Here is a 24,719-nt window from a genome sequence, read left to right as displayed (position 1 = left end):
TCCTCTGGCTGGCCTGTGTTGTGGATGAGGACTAGGGGCTGTAGGCCGGAGGTCTGGTGGCTGTGGCTAGCCAGCACCTGAAAGGGTCTCTTTGTGTGTTTTTAATAGGGGCTGATTCAGGGCAGATCACGAGAGCACATGGTGTGCCTCAAAAGTCCCAACAAGCAATGCTGGACACGCCAAGGCCCATTCTGAATCTACAGCCTGGCAAGGAAAGATGGGCAGAACAATTCCCCTGCAGCACACACGCTCGTACACACGCGCACACACAAGGCTTCCAGTGCCGATTTGAGGGGAATGACTTCAACATGTGTTGGATTCCCCAGACTGGTCACAGGGTCCTGTATGTGCACCATATAAGCAGAGAGAGAGAGAGAGAGCAGAGGGGGATAAAGGGACCATGGATATGGATGGAAGCCACTGCAGAGAGGTGACAAAGTCTGACTTCACAGTATATGCTGAGCTACAAGGTGCCTGACGCCATACCGTGACTGTCAAAATGCTATTCTATGAATCAGGAATGTCCAGGACTAGCTGTAATGGTCTGCTGAACAGCTTATTCTAATACTTAGTTAAATAGTTAACCAATAGATACCCGGAATATCTGCACACTGCATCTTTTGACTCATCACATACTGTTTATTATCTGTCACTTTATTCCTAGTTATATGTACAGTACATATCTACCTCAATTACCTTGTTCCCCTGCACATGGACTCTGTACTGGTACCCTGTGAATATAGCCATGTTATCGTTACTCGTGTATTTATTCCTCGTGTTGGATTATTATTTTTCTAGCATTTCTCTTTTTTTCTCTCTACATTGTTGGGAAGGGCCCGTAAGTAAGCATTTCACTGTTAGTCTACACCTGTTGTTTACGAAGCACGTGACAAATCCAATTTGATTCGATTTAATGCCACGACATGTGGTAATGCCATGACAATTCAAAAAGCTATGGCACGTCGTAACGCTATGACACGTCATAACGCTATGACACGTCGTAACGCTATGACACGTCGTAACGCCATGACATGCCGTAACGCTATGACGCGTCGTAACGCTATGACACGTCGTAACGCTATGACCCGTCGTAACGCTATGACATGATGTAATGCTGCAACATTGGCGTTCAAAAGCTACATATGAGAGGAAGCCAAACTAATTTTTATCGGGTGTCTTTTCAGCTACTAGCCTACAATTTACATATGACACATCTCATCCCTCAGCGCCATACATGACTAAGGGAGATTAGCTACACACTCAGTGACCTGAACATAACATTTAGTTCTATTGTCGCTGTTGTCCTCTTGAAAGGCGGGTTCAAGTTTAGCTCCCATTAATTCGAACCACATTGCTCCCTCCGATTCATCTGGGGGAGCATCACAAATAGGACTGTCTTGGACAATTACCCCTGATAATCACATTTTGATGGTGTACTGATTAGGAATTATAGTGTTTTCTGAAGCTATTTAGCAGTATAATTTGCGAGGACAGGGGAGGGAGATCCACGAGGTTGTTTTGAGTGCATAATGCTTTAAAAAAATAAAAAAATAAAAAATGGTTTATATGTAATCAAATAGAGTGTGGTTTAAAAGATCCTGAGTGTTAATTTCATTTATCTCTAATAATAAACTTGGATTAAGATCCTAACTGTAATCCATCGACAATTTCAAAACATCCTCAAGTGGCACATGCACTGTATATTAAGTGTAAATATGATATCACTTCGATTCAATTTACATAGGCCAGAGTCTATGTTCTTTTTCTCCCTAACAACTTCAGCCATTAACTTTGTCCATGATACTAAATGTAATAACATTGCCATTTAAAATCTGTTGGGAATTTCCTATTTGTGTGTGAAACACTTCAATCTTTACGCTATCAACTCTACTTGATGTCAACCCAACCCATTAGAACTGATAACAATCTAAGTGAAAACATGCTGTGAAAGATAGCTTTGATTCTAAACAACAAAAAAAACATAAATCTGTGTCCGAACAGATTTTTCTTAATGTGGTTACAATCTCAGTGGTTGTACGTGACCTTCTATTGAGGACCTCGCTGGAGAAAAGGAGGGAGGAAGGGACGGATGGAGGGATGGATTAAAGAAGGCAAAGCCTGACTCGTTTGACCCCCAGACTGCACCAGCTGAATTTCAAACACGTCGGCAACAGCCAGGAAGTACAATTAAGTCTCCAATCAATCTCCAGCCCCAGGTATAAGGCACACACACACACACACACACACACACACACACACACACACACACACACACACACACACACACACACACACACACACACACACACACACACACACATCACTTCAAGTAAATCCAATGGGGAAAGGAAGCCAGATGTCTGAATGAGCTGAATGAGGTGTGTTTGACAAGTCATCAGAACATGCAAACCATTGATGGACCAAACTGGCCTGTTAGAGGTAGAACACCCTGTGTGGCGGTCTCCCCTGCTTCCTGTGTCTCACATTACTCATGTCTCAGCCGCTTTCAGATGGCCCGAACATTGACACACAGATTTGCAGCTTCATACCATTAAAGCCATGAAAACGTTCACCACTGTCCAGACTTCAAATGGGACGCCATTTTTATCACCTGTCAATAAAAACTATCAAGCGCTATTCCAGTTGTAGAACGGATATTAGTGAAATTAAATTAGTTCTCAGAGGTACCTCTAACAATGCTTCATGCACAACCAAGGATTTAGCAAAAGAACGACACACACACACACACACACACGCACACACACACAGATCTTTAAACGCTCACACTGATCAAATTGCCTCAGTCTAACTTACCCCATGTTGCTGAATTTGGGTCCGTTGGGGTTCTTACAAACATCCTTTCTCCTAAACAATGCCACAAACACCGTGCACACTTCCCTAAGCTCCATGGGGACAAGCAAAAGGACCAGCCAGCCAGCCTGCTCTCAGCACTGTGTCACCGGATGACCCAGACACAGATCAAAATGTGGGTCTGCTGAAATAGGCCAGTCAAGAATCATACAAGCCTGAGTGCTTTTCCCATCGAACAGACACTGCCAGCCTGTTTGGTTGGTCGTCCGTTAGCTGGTCGCTGGTTTGGAATCATGAACCACACACAACCCGCAGGCCAGTCTCAACCAGTCTCGCTTTCTATGAGGTGGCCTGCCTTGTGGTGGGTTATTATCCAATCCCTATGCTGTCCCAGTCAGGATGGTGGTCTGGTGAGGGAAGTCCAAAGGGAGGGAGAAGTTAAGGGGGAGGGAAACCCTTTCCCATATGTCCCATGTTAAGCCTGAGCCAGAGGAGGACAGCCCCTGCTGTGTCGACGCTAGGCTGCGGCTAGGCTACAACCAGATTTCAGGTCTGTGGCCACAGGGGGGAAGCCAGGATAGGGATCACTCAGCCTGGGATGAGTGTGAGGGATGGATTGGTGGAGGGGTGGATGGATGGATGGACAGCAGACATGTGGAGCTTTATTAGCTTCCAGGGATTAGGGAGGCTGAGTTGAAACCAGCACTTTCTATTGCTATGTAAGTCACTGCTGTGTCGTCATGTCAATACTATGCACAAGCAATAATCCCACACATTGACAGACAGGTAGACAGACAAAGACAAACAGACGTATTTCTCAGGACACATATTACCATGATAGAGAAAGAGTGAGACCGTGAGTGTAACGGTAGTCCTCCTCCTCTTCGTCCGAAGAGGAGGAGCATGGATTGAACCAAAACGCAGCTTCTGAAGTTGACATATTTATTTACAGAAAAGTCGAAAACACGAACTTCACTATAACCTAACAAAACAACAAAACGGAGTAGACAAACCTGGACATGCGAACTCACATACAACGCAGAACTCACGAACAGGAAAATAGACTACACAAAAGAACGATGTACAAAACAAACCGAACAGTCCCGTATGGTGCGACAAACACTGACACTGGAGACAACCACCCACAACGAACACTGTGAAACAACCTACCTAAATATGACTCTCAATTAGAGGAACGCCAAACACCTGCCTCTAATTGAGAGCCATACCAGGCAACCCTTAAACCAACATAGAAACAGACAACATAGAATACCCACCCAAACTCACGTCCTGACCAACTAACACATACAACAAACTAACAGAAATAGGTCAGGAACGTGACATAACACCCCCCCCCCCCCCCCCCCCTAAGGTGCGAACTCCGGGCGCACCAGCACAAAGTATAGGGGAGGGTCTGGGTGGGCATCTGACCACGGTGGTGGCTCAGGCTCTGGGCGAGTTCCCCACCCCACCATAGTCAATCCCAGCTTACGTCTTCCCCATATAATGACCACCCTCCTATTACACCCACTTAATATACATCGTACCATCAAGATAAGGGGCAGCACCAGGATAAGGTAGCGCAGGACAGAGAGACAGCTCAAGACAGAGAGGTAGGTCAAAATAGAGAGGTAGCTCAGGATAGAGGGGCAACTCCGGACTGAAGGGCAGCTCCGGACAGAGAGACAGCTCTGGACTGAGGGGCAGTTCAGGATTAATGGCCGCTCTGGGCTGAGAAGCAGCTCATGGCTGGCTGACGGCTCTGGACGCTCATGGCTGGCTGACGGCTCTGGACGCTCATGGCTGGCTGACGGCTCTGGACGCTCATGGCTGGCTGACGGCTCTGGACGCTCATGGCTGGCTGACGGCTCTGGACGCTCATGGCTGGCTGACGGCTCTGGACGCTCATGGCTCGCTGGCGGCTCTGGCAGATCCTGTCTGGTTGGCGGCTCTGGCAGATCCTGTCTGGTTGGCGGCTCTGGCAGATCCTGTCTGGTTGGCGGCTCTGGCAGATCCTGTCTGGTTGGCGGCTCTGGCAGATCCTGTCTGGTTGGCGGCTCTGGCAGATCCTGACTGACGAATGGCTCTAGCGGCTCCTGACTGACTAACGGCTCTGACGGCTCGGGACAGACGGGCGGCTCTAATGGCTCGGGACAGACGGATGGCTCAGACGGCGCTGGGGAGACGGATGGCTCAGACGGCGCTGGGGAGACGGATGGCTCAGACGGCGCTGAGGAGACGGATGGCTCAGATGGCGCTGCGGAGACGGATGGCTCAGATGGCGCTGCGGAGACGGAAGGCTCAGACTGATCCTGTCTAGCGGAAGGCTTTGGCTGCTCCTGTCTGGTGGAAGGCTCTAGCGGCTCCTGTCTGGTGGAAGGCTCTGTAGGCTCATGGCAGACGAGCAGTTCATGCGGCGCTTGGCAGACGGACAGTTCAGGCGCCGTTGGGCAGACGGCAGACTCTGGCCGGCTGAGACGCACTGTAGGCCTGGTGCGTGGTGCCGGAACTGGAGGCACCGGACTGGAGACACGCACTTCAAGCCTAGTGCGGGGAGCAGGGACAGGGCACACTGGACTCTCAAAGCGTACTATTTGTCTGCTGCGTGGTACCGGCACTGGTGGCACCGGGCTGAGTGCACGCACATCAGGACGAGTACGGGGAGAAGGAACAGTGTGTACAGGGCTCTGGAGACGCACAGGTAGCTCAGTGCGTGGTGCCGGAACTGGAGGCACTGGACTGGAGACATGCACCATAGAGAGAGTGCGTGGAGGAGGAACAGGGCTCTGGAAACGCACTGGAAGCCTGGTGCGTGGTGTAGGCACTGGTGGTACTGGGCTGGGGCGGGGAGGTAGTACTGGAAATACCGGACCGTGCAAGCGTACTGGCTCCCTTGAGCATTGAGCCTGCCCAACCTTACCTGGTTGAATGCTCCCCGTCGCCCGACCAGTGCGGGGAGGTGGAATAACCCGCACCGGGCTATGTAGGCGAACCGGGGACACCATGCGTAAGGCTGGTGCCATGTATGCCGGCCCGAGGAGACGCACTGGAGACCAGACGCGTTGAGCCGGCCTCATGGCACCTGGCTCAATGCCCAATCTAGCCCTACCAGTGCGGGGAGGTGGAATAACCCGCACCGGGCTATGCACACGTACAGGAGACACCGTGCGCTCTACTGCGTAACACGGTGTCTGCCTGTACTCCCGCTCTCCACGGTTAGCCTGGGAAGTGGGCGCAGGTCTCCTACCTGCCCTTGGCCCACTACCTCTTAGCCCCCCCAAGAAATTTTTGGGTAGTACTCACGGGCTTTTCGGGCTTCCGTGCTAGACGCGTCCCCTCATACTGCCGGTTCCCTTCTCCGGTTGCCTCTGCTCTCCTCAGTGCCTCCAGCTGTTCCCATGGGAGGCGATCCCTTCCAGCCAGGATCTCCTCCCATGTGTAGCAACCTTTACATTCTAAAACATCCTCCCAAGTCCATTCCTCCTTCTTGCGCTGTCCCTTCCTCCGATTACACCGCTGCTTGGTTCTGGTTATTTGGTGGGTGGTTCTGTAACGGTAGTCCTCCTCCTCTTCATCCGAAGAGGAGGAGCATGGATTGAACCAAAACGCAGCTTCTGAAGTTGACATATTTATTTACAGAAAAGACGAAAACGCGAACTTCACTATAACCTAACAAATCAACAAAACGGAGTAGACAAACCTGGACATGCGAACTCACATACAACGCAGAACTCACGAACAGGAAAATAGACTACACAAAAGAACGATGTACAAAACAAACCGAACAGTCCCGTATGGTGCGACAAACACTGACACAGGAGACAACCACCCACAACGAACACTGTGAAACAACCTACCTAAATATGACTCTCAATTAGAGGAACGCCAAACACCTGCCTCTAATTGAGAGCCATACCAGGCAACCCTTAAACCAACATAGAAACAGACAACATAGAATGCCCACCCAAACTCACGTCCTGACCAACTAACACATACAACAAACTAACAGAAATAGGTCAGGAACGTGACAGTGAGCTCACGGGTTGGATTGATCTATCTGGCTACTGCAGCCTCCGGGCTCCTTGGGAAAAAGCCCTGGTCCAAACTCTCACTCCGTCAACACGGTATTAGGAGCTGAGCTCTCCAAAACACCCTATTAACCAGGTTTGACAAAGACGCAATTTGAAAAGAGTCTTGAGCCCCCCCCCCCCAAAAAAAAAAGTAGGGAACAATCATCAGGTTGTGGCTGGATTGGGGTCACGAGGGGTCACCATGACTTGATGGATAAATATTATTATCGCCTTATCTTCACCTGGCAATAGCTCCTGGAAAACTCACCCAAACGATCCGACTCAGCATTCTTGAAGTTCCATTTTTCCGGTTGAACACTCTTTTTCTCATTTCCACTAAATCTCCTCCACCTCTATAAATGCATGTAATTGCCCGGCAGGCCGATAGATTAAGCTAAGCCACTTCTTTATCCTCTTTCAAACTTTTGTTTTGTGTTCTTTCGACCAGAATGGGTCATTGTAGTGGGGACTCTCCTGGCCTCTACCCTCTCCTCCTACCTTAGAGGGCACTGAGCGACCTGGACCCCTAATAAAGCCCTCAGGACAAATGCTGTTGGGGTCTCTGCACTCGTTCTCTGACCAAGCGATACACATCCAGTTTTGTTTAAAGCGGAAAATGAGGGGGGGGGGGATCGTTCCCCTTTAGCACAGGGGAAAGCATTACAAATTCCTTAAATCCTAGGACCACTGGCTCTTTCAAGTCACCTTTGACCCCTGACAATGAGACACGCATGACGGGGAGGCAGGGGGACACCAAAGGGACGAGTGAGACAGTCAGAGGCCAGGCAGGCCAAGGCAGTTATGTCACTGTTTTACAGCCTCCTATTCTTCTGAGAGAGATAACGACAACCTCCAGGATGCTTCCACCATTTTCATTTCATTTGAGTGAAGTACCGTGTCACATAGGGTACAAGTCTCACAAACACGCGACCAAAAAGTCACTGCATGGACATATGGATAAGACTCGAGTTAATTCCTCTTGAAAACACAATTCTTTCTCTTTTCCCTCCTTTAGTTGAGGTTGGAGTTCGAGGAAATCCATTATGTTTTTTCCACGTGTACATCTCTGGCCATAGGAAGCAGTTAGCAGTGAGCCAAGGGGGCTCCCAGCAGAGGCCTCTAGCCCTCTGAGACTCCCGGAGGATCTGCGCTAGGGTTATGTGCGTGTGTGTGTGTGCGTGACTGCGTATGTGCGTGTGAAGGGTAGCATGTACGGCCCACATGCAGCATAGAACATCACTGACGGGCTCCAGAGGAGACACTTAGGGAGGATGACAGGATGAATCGTATTACTCCACAGCACAGCCAGGACACACCCCCCCCCCCCCCCCAACCTCCTCAAACCTCACCCAGCCTGGGTGCTCCTCTTGGGGCATGGAGAGGAGAAGGTGGCTGTGGTCAGGTTCTCTCCCCTCTACACACAACCAGCTAAGGTCCTTGTACATTCCCTATCATAAGCATCTACTGTGCTTGGCATTGCTGCTATGTAATGAAGTACAGGGTCATTTCAAGTTAGACGCCATGTTAACACCTTTATTCTCGACATTTTGATGAGTTAACAACAGGAGAGCGCCTCTGAAACTCCCCTATGAAATGACCCGCTGTAAACAATCAAGACAGAGCAGCGAATTTCACCGACGTTTTTATTGATCAGCATTCAGGATAATGTGTATCCAAGTCGGTACTGTGGACATCTTGATAGGTTTTGAAAAGGATCCAAAATAAACAGAACAAAGCGGAAGCGTCCATTAACACTTTAGCAACGGCTATAGAGGAGAAAGAAACCTCACTGGCTCAACCCTCGAAACCTCACTGGCTCAACCCTCGAAATAAATGACTTTAGTAGCGGCTATTAAGGCACAAGTGTCTCTATGCATTGACCATGTGTATCAGTCTACGTGCCTGATCATGTGTGGACAGGTGTTCATATTACGCCATAGACAACTCCTGTGTCGCCTGCCTGCCTGCCTGCCTGCCTGTCTGCCTGCCTGCCTGTCTGCCTGCCTGCCTGCCTTCCTGTTTGTGTGACTATCGCAGATGAGTGCCACCGCCACCAGATCCATACAACTTCCATAAGGTCACTGCATATTCCATGTCACTGTGCCACAGGCAGTCTGCTGGTCTGCATCCTACCCAGCGGCAGCCCTTTGAATGGCGGCAAGACAGGAAAGTCTTGATCATGTGTGAACCAACGGATGCCCTACTTTCACACAGGCTTGTAATCTGACCTCGTTTAGTACGCCTGTAAAATATCATCATAACCAACATGGTTAATCCGTAGCGGAAGTGAATTAGTGTGTGCGTGTGTGTCTGTGTGCGTGTGTGTGTGTATGTGCGCGTGTCAGTGACTTAAGAGTGCAGATCAAAGTAGAGTGTGTGTATCAGGTCTTGGTTACAGACAGATTACACAGGGCTAATAAGTATATTTTTATAAACAGTGCTCTCCCCTCCAACTAACAACTCTGTCACCACTATACAGTAATGATAGACAGACTGTTTCATCTGAATAACCTCTCCAAGTTGATCAGCCTCTGAAATGAAATTACATTTCAAAATGTCCCATAATCCCCCTAAATAAACTCAATCATTCCAATTCCCTGACTACATTGGAACTCCTGTAACTCGGTTAATTGCATCACAAGGGAGGGTGGGGACGGAGAAATATAAAATCAGCAACAAACAAACCCTCTAATAATGTGGGTGGTTTAAATATAGAACTGACACATATTATCTGTCTAACCATCTCCAATCCATCGCTAATGTGTCTGATGGCTGTGAGTGGAAGAGCAAATTCTGATGGCTGTGAGTGGAACAGCAAAGTCTGATGGCTGTGAGTGGAACAGCAAAGTCTGATGGCTGTGAGTGGAACTGCAAAGTCTGATGGCTGTGAGTGGAACAGCAAAGTCTGATGGCTGTGAGTGGATCAGCAAAGTCTGATGGCTGTGAGTGGATCAGCAAAGTCTGATGGCTGTGAGTGGATCAGCAAAGTCTGATGGCTGTGAGTGGATCAGCAAAGTCTGATGGCTGTGAGTGGATCAGCAAAGTCTGATGGCTGTGAGTGGAACAGCAAAGTCTGATGGCTGTGAGTGGAACTGCAAAGTCTCATGGCTGTGAGTGGAACTGCAAAGTCTGATGGCTGTGAGCGGAACAGCAAAGTCTGATGGCTGTGAGCAGAACTGCAAAGTCTGATGGCTGTGAGCGGAACTGCAAAGTCTGATGGCTGTGAGTGGAACTGCAAAGTCTGATGGTTGTGAGTGGAACAGCAAAGTCTGATGGCTGTGAGCAAAACAGCAAAGTCTGATGGCTGTGAGTGGAACTGCAAAGTCTGATGGCTGTGAGCAAAACAGCAAAGTAGCTTCAAAGAATATCAAATGAGACATTTTTTTCCTCAAGACACCACCAGATGTGCGGGGTGTGGACCAGCGCCACAAATCAACTCTGCAGCTGCTCAAACCGAGGGGCCCTGTTTGAAATGCTTCAAATGAAACACTTTGGGGCTGGTATTGGGTGTTGGATTAGCCTAAAAGGGCATTGATCTCTGAACATGAGTGCACACAGGCGCAATCACGGAGCTCACTGGGAATCAGGGGAATGTGTGTGTTAGCTAGCTAGCTGTGGCCGGGTGATAACTCGTCGGTACAGCTGTGGGCCAGAACGTGCTAACACGCTAACGAGGTAAGCACATGACCATGGTCTGTAGTGTTTGTACAGCCTGACCCTATGGTCTCTCTCCTCTCCTCCCTTCCCCTCTCTCAGACCGTGGTAATAGTGGGGGCCAGCTTCAGCAGTCTGAAACCAAGCATGACTCTCCAAACAACACGTCTGGACTTGAACGTCCATCCACTCATTCCTGCCTGTTTGCATCATCCTACCCCCCCATCAGTAGCGTGCAGACAGAATACTCCACAGAGTTGTAAATCTAGACCAAGAGTCATCATCTGCTGTTGTTATTAATACTCACAAGCCTGTAGTCCATATGTCTCCCATGTCCTGACAAGGAACACAACTTGTGGAGACTAAACTGATTCAAAGTCAAGAATGAGAGCGTAAGTCAGTGTCTTGGAGTTAGGCCATTGATTAGCCAGCATATTATTGCAGGGGGCCATGACCTTATACACAACACATAGGCTTTAGTATGCAGGTTTAAGAGTTCTCCAGCATGCTACCGAGTATTCCAGAGTACAGTAGACAAGCGTTGAAGACAAATAGAGACATTGAGAAGCAGAGCGAGCCTGGATCTTTCATTACCTGAGAACTGCTTCTCTCATCTTCAGGCCAAACCTAAGTGGAAGCCTTTGATGGGGGGGCCCAGTGGCCCCCGGGTCCCCCGGTCTCTGCCTGTCCACAGGACATCCTGTCTGACTGTAGGGAGGAGGGAGGGGTGGAGGAGGGCTAGACAGCTGAGGGTGATGTGACTCAGGCTCTCCTTAAAATCCAGTCCAGTCTGGTCAACTTCTAGTAAAGTCCATACGGCCACCTTTTTTCACCTCCATCTTCCTCTACTTGTCTAAGTAACTCTGCTCCTGTCCTACTAACTTGTCAAACCTCAGCCCTCGAGAAGTTGAGAGGGTTCCTGTTAGTTGTCCTCTGTCCTCTCTCTACAGTGTCTGGCCCCTGTGTGTGTAAATAGCCTACAGGGTGGGCTGTGTGGGCTCTAAGTCTTCTACTAATCCCTGAGTTTTAATGACGACCAATCTGGAAGCTAGCTCCCTGAGGGCTGACCCAAGTCAGGGGCCGACCATGTGACCTTCCTGCTGGGGTCTCCTCCCCTTTAATGCTCAGCTGGATAGGGGATGGGGGAGGGTGTGTGTGTTGATGGGGTTCGAGTATGTGAGTGACCAGTCCCTTAAGGAATGCAGACCTGCTGATCTGAGGACAGACATGAACACAAAGGAAAACACAAAACTGGGAACCGAGACTATGACGTCTTTTTGCGTACAAAACGGAGAAGAAAGCCAGACGACCCACTACTGAACGATTGTTTTGATTAGGTTCCTGCCCTTACATTCACCTCCCGAAAAGAAAGCACCGAGGCACATCAGGAAGCAAACACACATCCCCGCTGGGGCTAGTAAGAAGCTGTGCTTCCCTGGGGTTCGCCTGGCTTCCCTCTTAGGCATTCTCTGATGTGTGTGTTTTCTCTATTCCCTGATCAGAGAGAAGGAAGGAGGGAGACAGCGAGGTGCTACAGATCTAACAAGGAGCTCATTAACATAACTCTCTCATATCATCACATAACACCTTGGTCTTCCAAAACAGGAGATTGGAAAGCAACCTGGTCTCAGAGCATTTCGTATTATTCTGTAGGTATATCTGGGACACTCCATTTAGTATGATCTGTTATGTTTCATATGGTATGTATTTATTTGTGGATGTCCATGATATGTTACGAATTACTATTTGTATTTTATATTATGAATTTTCAAAACTTACAATATATTTCCCGAATTTGTAAAACAAATGATATATTACGTATTCTAACGTTAGCTAGGCTAGGGGTTAGGGTTAAGTTTAGGAGTTAGGTTTAGGGTTAAGGTTAGGGGAAGGGCTAGCTAACATGCTAAGTAGCTGCAAAGTAGCAAGTAGTTGAAAAGTTGGATATTAGATCAAATGCAAAAGTTGTCCGTGATGAGATATGCACTCTAAACTTTTGGTTTACTAGACGTTCACATTTGGTTTACTAGACGTTCGCATTATACGTCTGTCCATCCACCTCGACCAACCACCCTACTTTCGTTTTTGTCTTAAGTAACCATACCAAACATAACATATCATACTAATTTGAGTATCCCGAATTCACATTTACTATGTCATGTCTAGTCTATGAGACCAGGCTGTGGAAAGGCAAAACTAAAACAGACTCTAACAACTTCACAAAAAATGGTGTCATATTATGTTAAGGAAGTTCGACTGGAAAAATATGGTTCTGTTACATATAGACAGACATAACACATTATAAGCCCTTTAAGACAGGACCATAAAGGCTCATAACATTTTATAAAGCATTATTCCTGCAGGCTATAAAAGTTTTACCAAAATATTGATATGTGTTTGTGGTATTTTATCTTTATCGTATTTGGAGTGGTCCTTTATAAGATGTTTCATGACTGAAAGTTAGAGGTTCTACTCTAACCTTATTTCAATGCACTATCGTCATTCAAGGTGACTTCATTAAAGATACTCAAATTAATTGTTGCCATGGGTCAAAAAGATTCCAGTCAGTTTAAGGCTGTTTTCACATACAGCCATCTTTAAAAGAACCGATCTCAGTTTTCTTTAAAGTGAACTATGGGGTAAAAAAAATTGCAAAGAGAACTCAGTTCTCTTTCTATTCCCACTGCCCTTGCCTTTGAATGAGGACTCAACTCTTTTGCCGATTCACTTCACCTATTCTGAGTCCTCTATGAATTAACATTGTTATGTTTAGAAAGGAACTCGTATTTTTTCCAACATTCACCTAATGCATTCTGGGTTTTTACAAATTGCTGGAGAAGCCATTCCATCCGAACATGTTATCAGACAGCTAGATATGCCTACTCACATTTTGGAAGCTAATAGACTGCATTTATTTAAAATATGAGTCATAATAATAACGATCAGAAGATAATATTAACATGATGTAACGGGTGACGCTCTCCTCATCCTCGGATGAGGTGAGGAGAGAAGGATCCTCAGACCAAAACGCAGGCTTTGGGAAATAAGCCATCTTTATTAAACAACGATGATGGCAAACACGAAACGAAACAAAACACTTTCAAACTACAAAATAACAAAACGACGTTGACGAAACCTGAACATAAACTTACATAACTAAACATAAACTTACGTACAGGAAACAGACGACATCGAAACGAAAGCGAAACAAACAAACGCTACAGTCCAGTGTGGTACGAACAAACATACTGACACAGGAGACAATCACCCACAAACAAACAGTGAGAATGCCCTACCTAAATATGACTCTTAATTAGAGGCAAACGCAAACCACCTGCCTCTAATCAAGAGCCATACCAGGCAAACCGAAACCAACATAGAAACAGATAACATAGAATGCCCACCCAACCTCACGTCCTGACCAACTAACACACAAAAACTAACATAAATAGGTCAGGAACGTGACAGTACCCCCCCCACAAGGTGCGAACTCCGGACGCACCAGCACAAAGTCTAGGGGAGGGTCTGGGTGGGCATCTAACCACGGTGGTGGCTCAGGCTCCGGGCGCGGTTCCCACCCCACCATAATCCATCCTAGCCCCCTCCCTTCAAGAATGTCCACCCTCTTACTTCCCCCACAAAATCCTCCTAATAACAAATCTAATAATGACAATACCGGGACAGAGAGATAAACCAAGACAGAGGGATAGATAAGACTATAGAGGTAGATAAAGATAGAGAGGGAGATCAGGATAGAGGGGCAACTCCGGACTGAAAGGCAGCTCCGGACAGAGAGACAGCTCTGGACTGATGGGCAGTTCTGGGTATCTAGCCTTTTCAGGCTGAAGGGCAGCTCATGGCTGACTGACGACTCTCGATGCTCATGGCTGGCTGACGGCTCTCGACGCTCATGGCAGGCTCTCGACGCTCATGGCAGGCTGACGGCTCTCGACGCTCATGGCAGGCTGACGGCTCTCGACGCTCAAGGCAGGCTGACGGCTCTCGACGCTCATGGCAGGCTGACGGCTCTCGACGCTCATGGCGCTCTGACGGCTCTGGCTGCTCATGGCGCTCTGACGGCTCTGGCTGCTCATGGCGCTCTGACGGCTCTGGCTGCTCATGGCTCGCTGGCGGCTCTGGCAGATCCTGTCTGGTTGGCGGCTCTGGCAGATCCTGTCTGGTTGGCGGCTCTGGCAGATCCTGTCTGGTTGGCGGCTCTGGCAGATCCTGTCTGGTTGGCGGCTCTGGCAGATCCTGTCTGGTTGGCGGCTCTGGCAGATCCTGTCTGGTTGGCGGCTCTGGCAGATCCTGTCTGGCTGACGGCTCTAGCGGCTCCTGTCTGGCTGACGGCTCTAGCGGCTCCTGTCTGGCTGACGGCTCTAGCGGCTCCTGTCTGGCTGACGGCTCTGTAGGCTCATGGCAGACGGGCGGCTTTGCAGGCTCATGGCAGACGGGCGGCTTTGCAGGCTCCTGGCAGACGGATGGCTCAGACGGCGCTGGGGAGACGGATGGCTCAGATGGCGCTGGGGAGACGGATGGCTCAGATGGCGCTGGGGAGACGGATGGCTCAGATGGCGCTGGTGAGACGGATGGCTCTGGCCGGATATGGCGCACTGTAGACCTGGTGCGTGGTGCCGGAACTGGAGGCACCGTGCTAATGATAAGCACCTTCCTACTAGTGCGGGGAGCAGGGACAGGGCACACTGTATTCTCAAAGCCTACTCTATCCCTGATGCGTGGTACCGGCACTGGTGACACCGGGCTGAGGACAAGCACATCAGGATTAGTAGGGGGAGAAGATGCAGTGGGTTCAGGGCTCTGGAGACGCACAGGTAGCTTAGTGCGTGGACCCGGAACTGGAGGCACCGGGCTAGATACACGCACTACAGGGAGAGTGCGTGGAGGAGGAACAGGGCTCAGGATACGCACTGGTAGCCTAGTGCGTAGTGTATACACTGTAGGTACTAGGCTGGGGCGGGGAGGTGGTGCCGGAAATACCGGACCGTGGAGGCGTACTGGCACTCTTGAGCATTGAGCTTGCCCAACCTTACCTGGTTGAATACCCCCGGTTGCCCGACCAGTGCGGGGAGGTGGAATAACCCGCACCGGGCTATGTAGGCGAACCGGGGAAACCATGCGTAAGGCAGGTGCCATGTATGCCGGCCCGAGGAGACGCACTGGAGACCAGACGCGTTGAGCCGGCCTCATGACACCTGGCTCAATACCCAATCTAGCCCTCCCAGTGCGGGGAGGTGGAATAACCCGCACTGGGCTATGCACTCGTACAGGAGACACCGTGCGCTCTACTGCGTAACACGGCGCCTGCCCGTACTCCCGCTCTCCACGGTAAGCCTGGGAAGTGGGCGCAGGTCTCCTACCTGCCCTTGGCCCACTATCTCCTAGCCCCCCCCCAAGAAATTTTTGGGAATTACTTACGGGCTTTTTCGGCTTCCGTGCCAGACGCGTTCCCTCATAGCTCCGGTTCCTCTCCCAGGTAGCCTCTGCTCTCCTCAATGCCTCCACCTGTTCCCATGGGAGGCGATCCCTCCCAGCCAGGATCTCCTCCCAAGTGTAGCAACCTTTTCCATCCAAAACATCGTCCCATGTCCATTGCTCCTTTCTCTCCTGTCCCTTACTCCGTTTCGTTTTCCCTTGCCGCTTGGTCTTAGCGTGTTGGTGGGTGATTCTGTAACGGGTGACGCTCTCCTCATCCTCGGATGAGGTGAGGAGAGAAGGATCCTCAGACCAAAACGCAGGCTTTGGGAAATAAGCCATCTTTATTAAACAACGATGATGGCAAACACGAAACGAAACAAAACACTTTCAAACTACAAAATAACAAAACGACGTTGACGAAACCTGAACATAAACTTACATAACTAAACATAAACTTACGTACAGGAAACAGACGACATCGAAACGAAAACGAAACAAACAAACGCTACAGTCCAGTGTGGTACGAACAAACATACTGACACAGGAGACAATCACCCACAAACAAACAGTGAGAATGCCCTACCTAAATATGACTCTTAATTAGAGGCAAACGCAAACCACCTGTCTCTAATCAAGAGCCATACCAGGCAAACCGAAACCAACATAGAAACAGATAACATAGAATGCCCACCCAACCTCACGTCCTGACCAACTAACACACAAAAACTAACATAAATAGGTCAGGAACGTGACACATGAATATATTATTGATAACAGAATAAATAGCAGAATAATAACTGCAGATTAAATAATGCTGTAATTGAAAATTGTACACCCAATGCCCCTTTAAGAGCTAGCATTGATTCACCAAATATGTTGTTGCCTTCCTACACTATTCAAACCCCATAATTGAATAACAGTTTACAAGGCTCTCAGCCTTTATACAACATATTGCAAAAAAAAATGCTCTGAACATCGTGTCAGTACAAAACTCCACACAAATGTTATAATGTCTGTGCATCGCTAATCAATATCCAAAAACAGCACGTTTTTTTTCTGCGAACCTACACGTCATCATCTTTCCTCTTATGTCAGAGGAAACGGTGTTGCAGTAGTCTAGTGTGTGGTGTCAGAATAATGACAAGCGAACCTGGGGAGCTTTGTGTTCACACTGCCCTAAAAAAAGGGAACCAGCCAGTGGAATTCAATAGAACCAAACTCAGACCACCTCTCGAGATGGTCTCAGTTCAGGTTCGCTTCAGCGGCACTTTTGAGGGGTCTGATTTCCTTTGGAGTGTTCAAACTGCACACATAAAATCGGCAAAAATTGTCTCAAAGGGGCCAAGTGTGAAAACACCCTAAGCGATTAGATGTCAGCCTCCATAATTCCTGGATATTACACTGCTCAAAAAAATAAAGGGAACACTTAAACAACACAATGTAACTCCAAGTCAATCACACTTCTGTGAAATCAAACTGTCCACTTAGGAAGCAACACTGATTGACAATAAATTTCACATGCTGTTCTGCAAATGGAATAGACAAAAGGTGGAAATTATAGGCAATTTGCAAGACACCCCCCAAAACAGGAGTGATTCTGCAGGTGGTGACCACAGACCACTTCTCAGTTCCTATGCTTCCTGGCTGATGTTTTGGTCACTTTTGAATGCTGGCGGTGCTCTCACTCTAGTGGTAGCATGAGACGGAGTCTACAACCCACACAAGTGGCTCAGGTAGTGCAGTTCATCCAGGATGGCACATCAATGTGAACTGTGGCAAAAAGGTTTGCTGTGTCTGTCAGCGTAGTGTCCAGAGCATGCAGGCGCTACCAGGAGACAGGCCAGTACATCAGGAGACGTGGAGGAGGCCGTACGAGGGCAACAACCCAGCAGCAGGACTGCTACCTCCGCCTTTGTGCAAGGAGGTGCACTGCCAGAGCCCTGCAAAATGACCTCCAGCAGGCCACAAATGTGCATGTGTCAGCATATGGTCTCACAAGGGGTCTGAGGATCTCATCTCGGTACCTAATGGCAGTCAGGCTACCTCTGGCGAGCACATGGAGGGCTGTGCGGCCCCACAAAGAAATGCCACCCCACACCATGACTGACCCATTGCCAAACCGGTCATGCTGGAGGATGTTGCAGGCAGCAGAACGTTCTCCACGGCGTCTCCAGACTCTGTCACGTCTGTCACATGTGCTCATGTGCTCAGTGTGAAGCTGCTTTCATCTGTGAAGAGCACAGGGCGCCAGTGGCGAATTTGCCAATTTTGGTGTTCTCTGGCAAATGCGAAACGTCCTGCACGGTGTTGGGCTGTAAGCACAACCCCCACCTGTGGACGTCGGGCCCTCATACCACCCTCATGGAGTCTGTTTCTGACCGTTTGAGCAGACACATGCACATTTGTGGCCTGCTGGAGGTCATTTTGCAGGGCTCTGGCAGTGCACCTCCTTGCACAAAGGCGGAGGTAGCAGTCCTGCTGCTGGGTTGTTGCCCTCGTACGGCCTCCTCCACGTCTCCTGATGTACTGGCCTGTCTCCTGGTAGCGCCTGCATGCTCTGGACACTACGCTGACATACACAGCAAACCTTTTTGCCACAGTTCACATTGATGTGCCATCCTGGATGAACTGCACTACCTGAGCCACTTGTGTGGGTTGTAGACTCCGTCTCATGCTACCACTAGAGTGAGAGCACCGCCAGCATTCAAAAGTGACCAAAACATCAGCCAGGAAGCATAGGAACTGAGAAGTGGTCTGTGGTCACCACCTGCAGAATCACTCCTGTTTTGGGGGGTGTCTTGCTAATTGCCTATAATTTCCATCTTTTGTCTATTCCATTTGCACAACAGCATGTGAAATTTATTGTCAATCAGTGTTGCTTCCTAAGTGGACAGTTTGATTTCACAGAAGTGTGATTGACTTGGAGTTACATTGTGTTGTTTAAGTGTTCCCTTTATTTTTTTGAGCAGTGTATATTATCTATGAGTACACATTCATGGGATGAGGCTATTCTCTTCTGATGATAAATGAATGGTAGGCTATGTTTGCATCCCAAATTCCCTATATAGTTCACTACTTTCAAGCAGGGACCATAGGGCTCTAGTCAAAAATATTGCATTATGTAGGGAATAGGCTGCCATTTGGGACGTAGAATATGTGTTGCCTAGACGTATGCAGGACACATAGGTTCTATCCTTGACAACCAAAGAAACAGGTGCAATGGAAGGTTATTTCACTGGAGAATCGGATTTTAGTGGGATTGCAAGTAATAATGCAGGTAACAATATAGTAATGAAATAATGCCCCTTTTGGATGGCACAATATGCTCAATCATCCTTAACTAAGCACTACACACAATGTGTGTGTGTGTGTCAATGACTTAAGAGTGCAGAGATGGCATTATCAAGTGGGTCAAAGGTTCAGGCTGAAGACAGTGTGAGCAGTCTGCTGACTGACTGGTTTGCTGGCTGGTAAGCTCATAATTAAAGTGACCACACAGATGTCCCATCTGCCACTACGACCACCACCACACATTACTGGCTCTCATGTAAACATGATAATCCAATGAGAGGCCAGGTACACACACGCAGGGATACATGCAAATCACACACACACACACACACACACACACACACACACACACACACACACACACACACACACACACACACACACACACACACACACACACACACACACACACACACACACACACACACACACACACACACACCCACACACCCACACACCCACACCCACCGACGCAGTCAGACACTCCAACATACAAAAACAAACATTATGTATTCAACAAGCTACTGAGTCTCTCTAAACCCGTTTATCTCCTCTATGTCCTGTCACTGCAGGGAAACCTCCATTAATAGCTGAAAGGTACAGAAACAAGAGCAATACAATGACAAAGAAACACATTTCTAGCAATGCCTGTTGAAATTACTGCCATCCACCACCACTGACAATGAGCAATACAGGGAGAATTACAACAGTTGAGCAATGCCAAGCACTTCATCTCCTATAGTGTTCAGTGTGGTGGGAAGGTCTCTTTTCACTGAGCATTATAAGGACATAATGGAATCTCCGTCTACATTGTTCTTCCACAGTCTAGGGGCCGAGGAGGCATGCAGTCATCCACAGGAGTCACAGCCAATAAGAACAATCCGTCTGGAGAGAGGCAACCACCCGGCGACGGAAGCATCTGTCACAAAGGGACTAGAGCAGGACCCAATCACAGATAAGCCTAATATATTTCCCCCCTACACACACACATGCACACCCAGTCTAGCCTGCCTCGCTTATTCGGGCTCTGGGACATCGGGCGTCGTTATGCTAACGCTATCAGCTGATTCATTGGTCCACGCCAGCGATAGCCCAGAATATAAACAGATCTGAGATCAGCCTAGAGTCTGGATGATGTGACAGAACACATAATAAGGCTATGGCTGGTTGAGTCAGACACTGATTGGGGATCAGACTGATGGTAGACAAAACTGAGGCAGTCAGGGAAGGGCGATATGAATAGGGACAAAGACTGGAGACAGGCACTTATGTAAACAAGATACGATGTCTCCCCTGCTCACTGACTTTTATTAGATCTCTGTGTTGAATGATCTGGGCCTGATTCCTCAGGCATTATTCCATATGGGGGGGGGGGGGGGACAGCTAGCTACTATACAGACACACAATAGCAAGTCTGAGCTGTGATGTCTGTACTGACTGCAAAATCTAATCCATACTGTACGCCCACATGGATAAAGTAATTCCGCAACAGAATGAATATGTTGATGGATACGCATATAGATATATGGTGACAGGATGCCAAGGCTGAACATGATACAGAGTTGTGGGGCATGGGTATGTTGAGCTCATGGGCTGGAATGACAATGTCCCATGCTGATTGTTTAACAACTACTAGTCCATTAAGTTTGACACCATATAGAATTATTGGGTTCTAAATTAATTCATGTTTAATTGATGTGCATTGCAGTGTGTTAGCCATAAAGGCTGTTGTGAATGCGGTTGAGTGAAGCGGGTGAGATGCCACAATAGCCACGACACTGTAACATATCTGACATTCCTTAGAGGCATGGGTTCGAATCCCACTTCTGACATCACTGTTGCGATTTGGGGGACGCTTGAACTCCAATCGCCTTGACCAAGGGCAGCGACAGTCACCACTGGCCCACAAACACCCTTTGGAGAGCAGTTTGCGGTCTTAAGAACATCAGATTTCTTACAATACTATATATATATATATTTTTTTTTTTAAATTTGACCTTTATTTAACTAGGCAAGTCAGTTAAGAACAAATTCTTATTTTCAATGACGGCCTAGGAACAGTGGGTTAACTGCCTTGTTCAGGGGCAGAACGACAGATTTTTACCTTGTGAGCTCGGGGATTTGATTTTGCAACCTTTCGGTTACTAGTCCAACACTCTAACCACTAGGCTACCTGCAAAACTTAGAGAAGAAACACTAATACCATAGCTGGACTTGTACCATAGCTGGACTTGTACCATAGCTGGACTAACCCCATAGTTAAACACTACATGACAACAATGACCCACCACGTTTAGAGGTCATTCTGCGCAACGAACTCCAGACAACTAACTTCAGTTACAAAGTCAGACTTTTTTAATGTGACAGATTTTCTCACCCAATTTAAAATGGGAAGATAAGCGCTCATTATAAAAATTCACGGGTTATTCTCGTAAGGCAGTGCATTGAATGACTATCTCCTAATTATGACATCAGTTCCGAGCTGAGTGGTGCTGAGTAGTGAATTCTTTTACATACTGTCACACCTCAATGAGCCTGTAGTAAGAAGAAAATGACCATATAGTAAGGGGTAATGGAGTCTCGAAGCAGTAGTCATTCTTCACGGTCAGAGAACTGACAAAGACTTCATCCTTCCTTCATTTTAAATGTTGGAGAGATAAAAATGTGTCTTTCAATACAGTCAAGGTTGACTGATGATGTAATACACCAAGAGGTCTATATTCTCTGATGAAGTGGAGAAAGGTAAGAGGAGAGATGGACTGCAATAAAGATTTCTCGGCACAAAAGATTTAAAACAGAGATGGCTAATGAACCAAAGACAGTGTAATTTTTGGGGGTGTAAATTAAAATTGTCTCCTAGTTTGAAACATGTGGCAAAGTCTGTTGCATTAAAGTCTTTGGCATTGCGTCACTGGGTACAGCAGTGCAATCTGATGGCAGCATGCACAGAATGTATCTGGGCCTATATAGGTTGTGTCTGACCGGTGTAATGCTACCGTGGTACAGTAAGCTGGTGGAGCCTACTGGTCTGTTGTCATGGCGCATGGGACGGCGGTGTGTGTGTGTGTGTGTGTGTGTGTGTGTGTGTGTGTGTGTGTGTGTGTGTGTGTGTGTGTTGGGGGGGGGGGACCTGACGTCTCCACAAGAATAGTAAACGGAAAAATCCCCACCAGGTCAATATTTTTAGGGGGTTTAGGGTTAAGGTTAGAGGTAGTGTTGGGGTAGTGTTGGGGTTAGAATTAGGTTTTGGGTTAAGATTAGGTACTAGGGTTTGGTTTAGGGTTATGGTTAGGTTTTTGGGTTAGGGTTAAGGTAAGGGTACAGGTTAGGGTTAAGGTTAGGTTTAGGGGTTAGGGAAAATAGGATTTTGAATGGGACTGAATTGTATGTCCCCACAAGGTTAGCTGCGCAAGACTGTGTGTGCGCGCGCGTGTGCGTCCATAGGGGCTGCGTGTTACCTGGAGAAGTGTTGCTGTAGCGAAACCATCTGCGCTCGGCCCAGCTCCGACTCGTCCGTCACCTCCCGAAGCCGCTTCTCACTGTCCAATCGCAGGTGTCGCTCTTCCTCTAGCACATGAATCAGCTTTTGTCGCTGTGGGGAGAAGGACAGAGTCAGGTTAGCTGCTGGTTTTAATAGGTGTTGTTGCCAGCCAACACAGGTAGAGACATAGAAAAGCCACCAGCAACATGGACTAAAGTCTGAGTATCTACATGTCACAAATGTCTTTTTCATAATATCCATTTCATAATATCTATGTCGTAATATCTATGTCATAATATCTATTTCAGCAGTGCATTTGTAATTCTACAGTTCAGGAGAACCATACCATGTAACTAGAGCTCTAACTAGAGCTCCTAAAGCCATCCCAGTTGCCATGGCACAAAATGGATACCCAGTGTAATGCAGCACCCTGCACTGTAATAAAACAAAGATGTTGATTCAAATGCACAAGTGTAAGGCAACCAGCAATCCTATTGCAGCTGTGGTAATAAGTCAAATCTTGAACCCTGCTGACCTAACCCTGATACACAATCCATGTCTCAATTGTATCAAGGCTTAAAAATCCTTCTTTAACCTGTCTCCCCCCCCCCCCCCCCCCCCTTCACCTACACGTACTGAAGTGGATTTAACAAGTGACATCAATAAGGGATCGTAGCTTTCAACTGGATTATCTTGGGCAGTCTATGTCATGGAAAGAGCAGGTGTCCTTAATGTTTTGTACACTCACTTAAACCCTGCTGTCAGAATCACAGTGGAAAACAACTGCACTAATGCTGGATTTGTCTTTACTGAACATGGTTCTGAAAGACTCCCCTGCAGGCTCACTGCTGAAAGATGATCAACTTTTGCTACAGAGTCTCAAAAAGCAGAAAAGCTTCTGAACATCCATTTTTTTTTTTAAATATATGACCCTAATTGGAACATGCACTATGTCCTGAAGCCTCAGAAGTTACTCCAAAGGAGAAACTGTCCTCGGTTCAGATTCTACACTTCAAAGGCTGTGCGGCCTGCCTGCCTTCCTGTCACACCATCTCAGGGAAGAAGTTTCAAGTCAAAGATAATGTCGGGGTTCTGTGGTAAAGTTTTGTGGGGCCATACACTACCTGCTTTACTTCGAAACTTAAACTGAGTTCGGGGTTTTCACTTGAAGATACTGTAAAACTGAACACATGATATGGAGAAAATTAGTGCACCAACTTCCCTATAACCTGTCTGCATATGGCGAAATTAGTTACAGTAAGTGACAGATGTAACTATTGATCACTGCATGCTGGGCAAGCCTCTTAGCCGCACAGTAGATTTAACCACTCAACCACCTCCCTCTGTCTAGGGTGTAATACGCTTATTGCCAATCCCACGAATCCCACAGGTAAGGTTGTGTACTTCTGGTAAAAAAAAAAAAAGAGGCCTTGACACTGTGTTGAACACAATAACGGTACAAAGTGAAAGGACCACTGCCACTACCTCGCTCTCCAACTAACGTGCATGAATTGAGGAGCAAACTGAAGTGAAGAGGAAATTGGACATATCCTCCTCATGTCCGCCAAGAGTTGCTGAATTTCCTCTTCACTTGAACACTATAACATACAGTACAATATTAGGGGCTGTGATCATAGCAAAGGATTCGTGTCTCGAATAACGCAGATACTGATAACCGTTCTTTATAGTATGTTTCATGGACATTACATGATATATCTCATTCACAGTGAAGGCTATAGGGGATGCCTCGAAAGGAAGGAAAGAAAAGGGGATACCTAGTCAGTTGCACAGCTGAATGCATTCAACCAAAATGTGCCTTCCGCATTTAACCCAACCCCTCTGACTCAGAGAGGTGTGGGGGCTGCCTTAAAATCGACATCATCGGTGCCCGGAGCGTTTGTTGTTGGGGGTTAACTGCCTTGCTCAAGGGCAGAATGGTAGATTCTTTTCACCTTGTTGGCTCAGGGATTCTCACT

At 47.7% G+C, this 24,719-nt stretch overlaps 1 protein-coding gene across 6 annotated transcripts in view; it reads right to left on the bottom strand.

Annotated features, from left to right (window-relative positions):
• The window catches only part of LOC129859633 (nck-associated protein 5-like), a 157,551-nt gene that overhangs the window by 54,999 nt on the left and 77,833 nt on the right, over window positions 1-24,719 (bottom strand). For 5 of the 6 annotated variants that reach the window (XM_055929666.1, XM_055929667.1, XM_055929671.1 and 2 more), the window contains one exon: window positions 22,721-22,854. In XM_055929666.1, coding sequence (XP_055785641.1) covers window positions 22,721-22,854 — 134 coding nt within the window. Of the gene's footprint in view, window positions 1-2,814; window positions 3,277-22,720; window positions 22,855-24,719 lie in introns of those variants that run through there. The other variant, XM_055929670.1, reaches the window with a different exon arrangement.

This window comes from Salvelinus fontinalis, chromosome 7, assembly GCF_029448725.1.
Source record: "Salvelinus fontinalis isolate EN_2023a chromosome 7, ASM2944872v1, whole genome shotgun sequence".
NCBI classification, from domain to species: Eukaryota; Metazoa; Chordata; class Actinopteri; order Salmoniformes; family Salmonidae; genus Salvelinus; species Salvelinus fontinalis.
The sequence above is the reverse complement of the archived record's forward strand: the minus strand, read 5'-3'. Positions and strand labels throughout refer to the sequence as shown.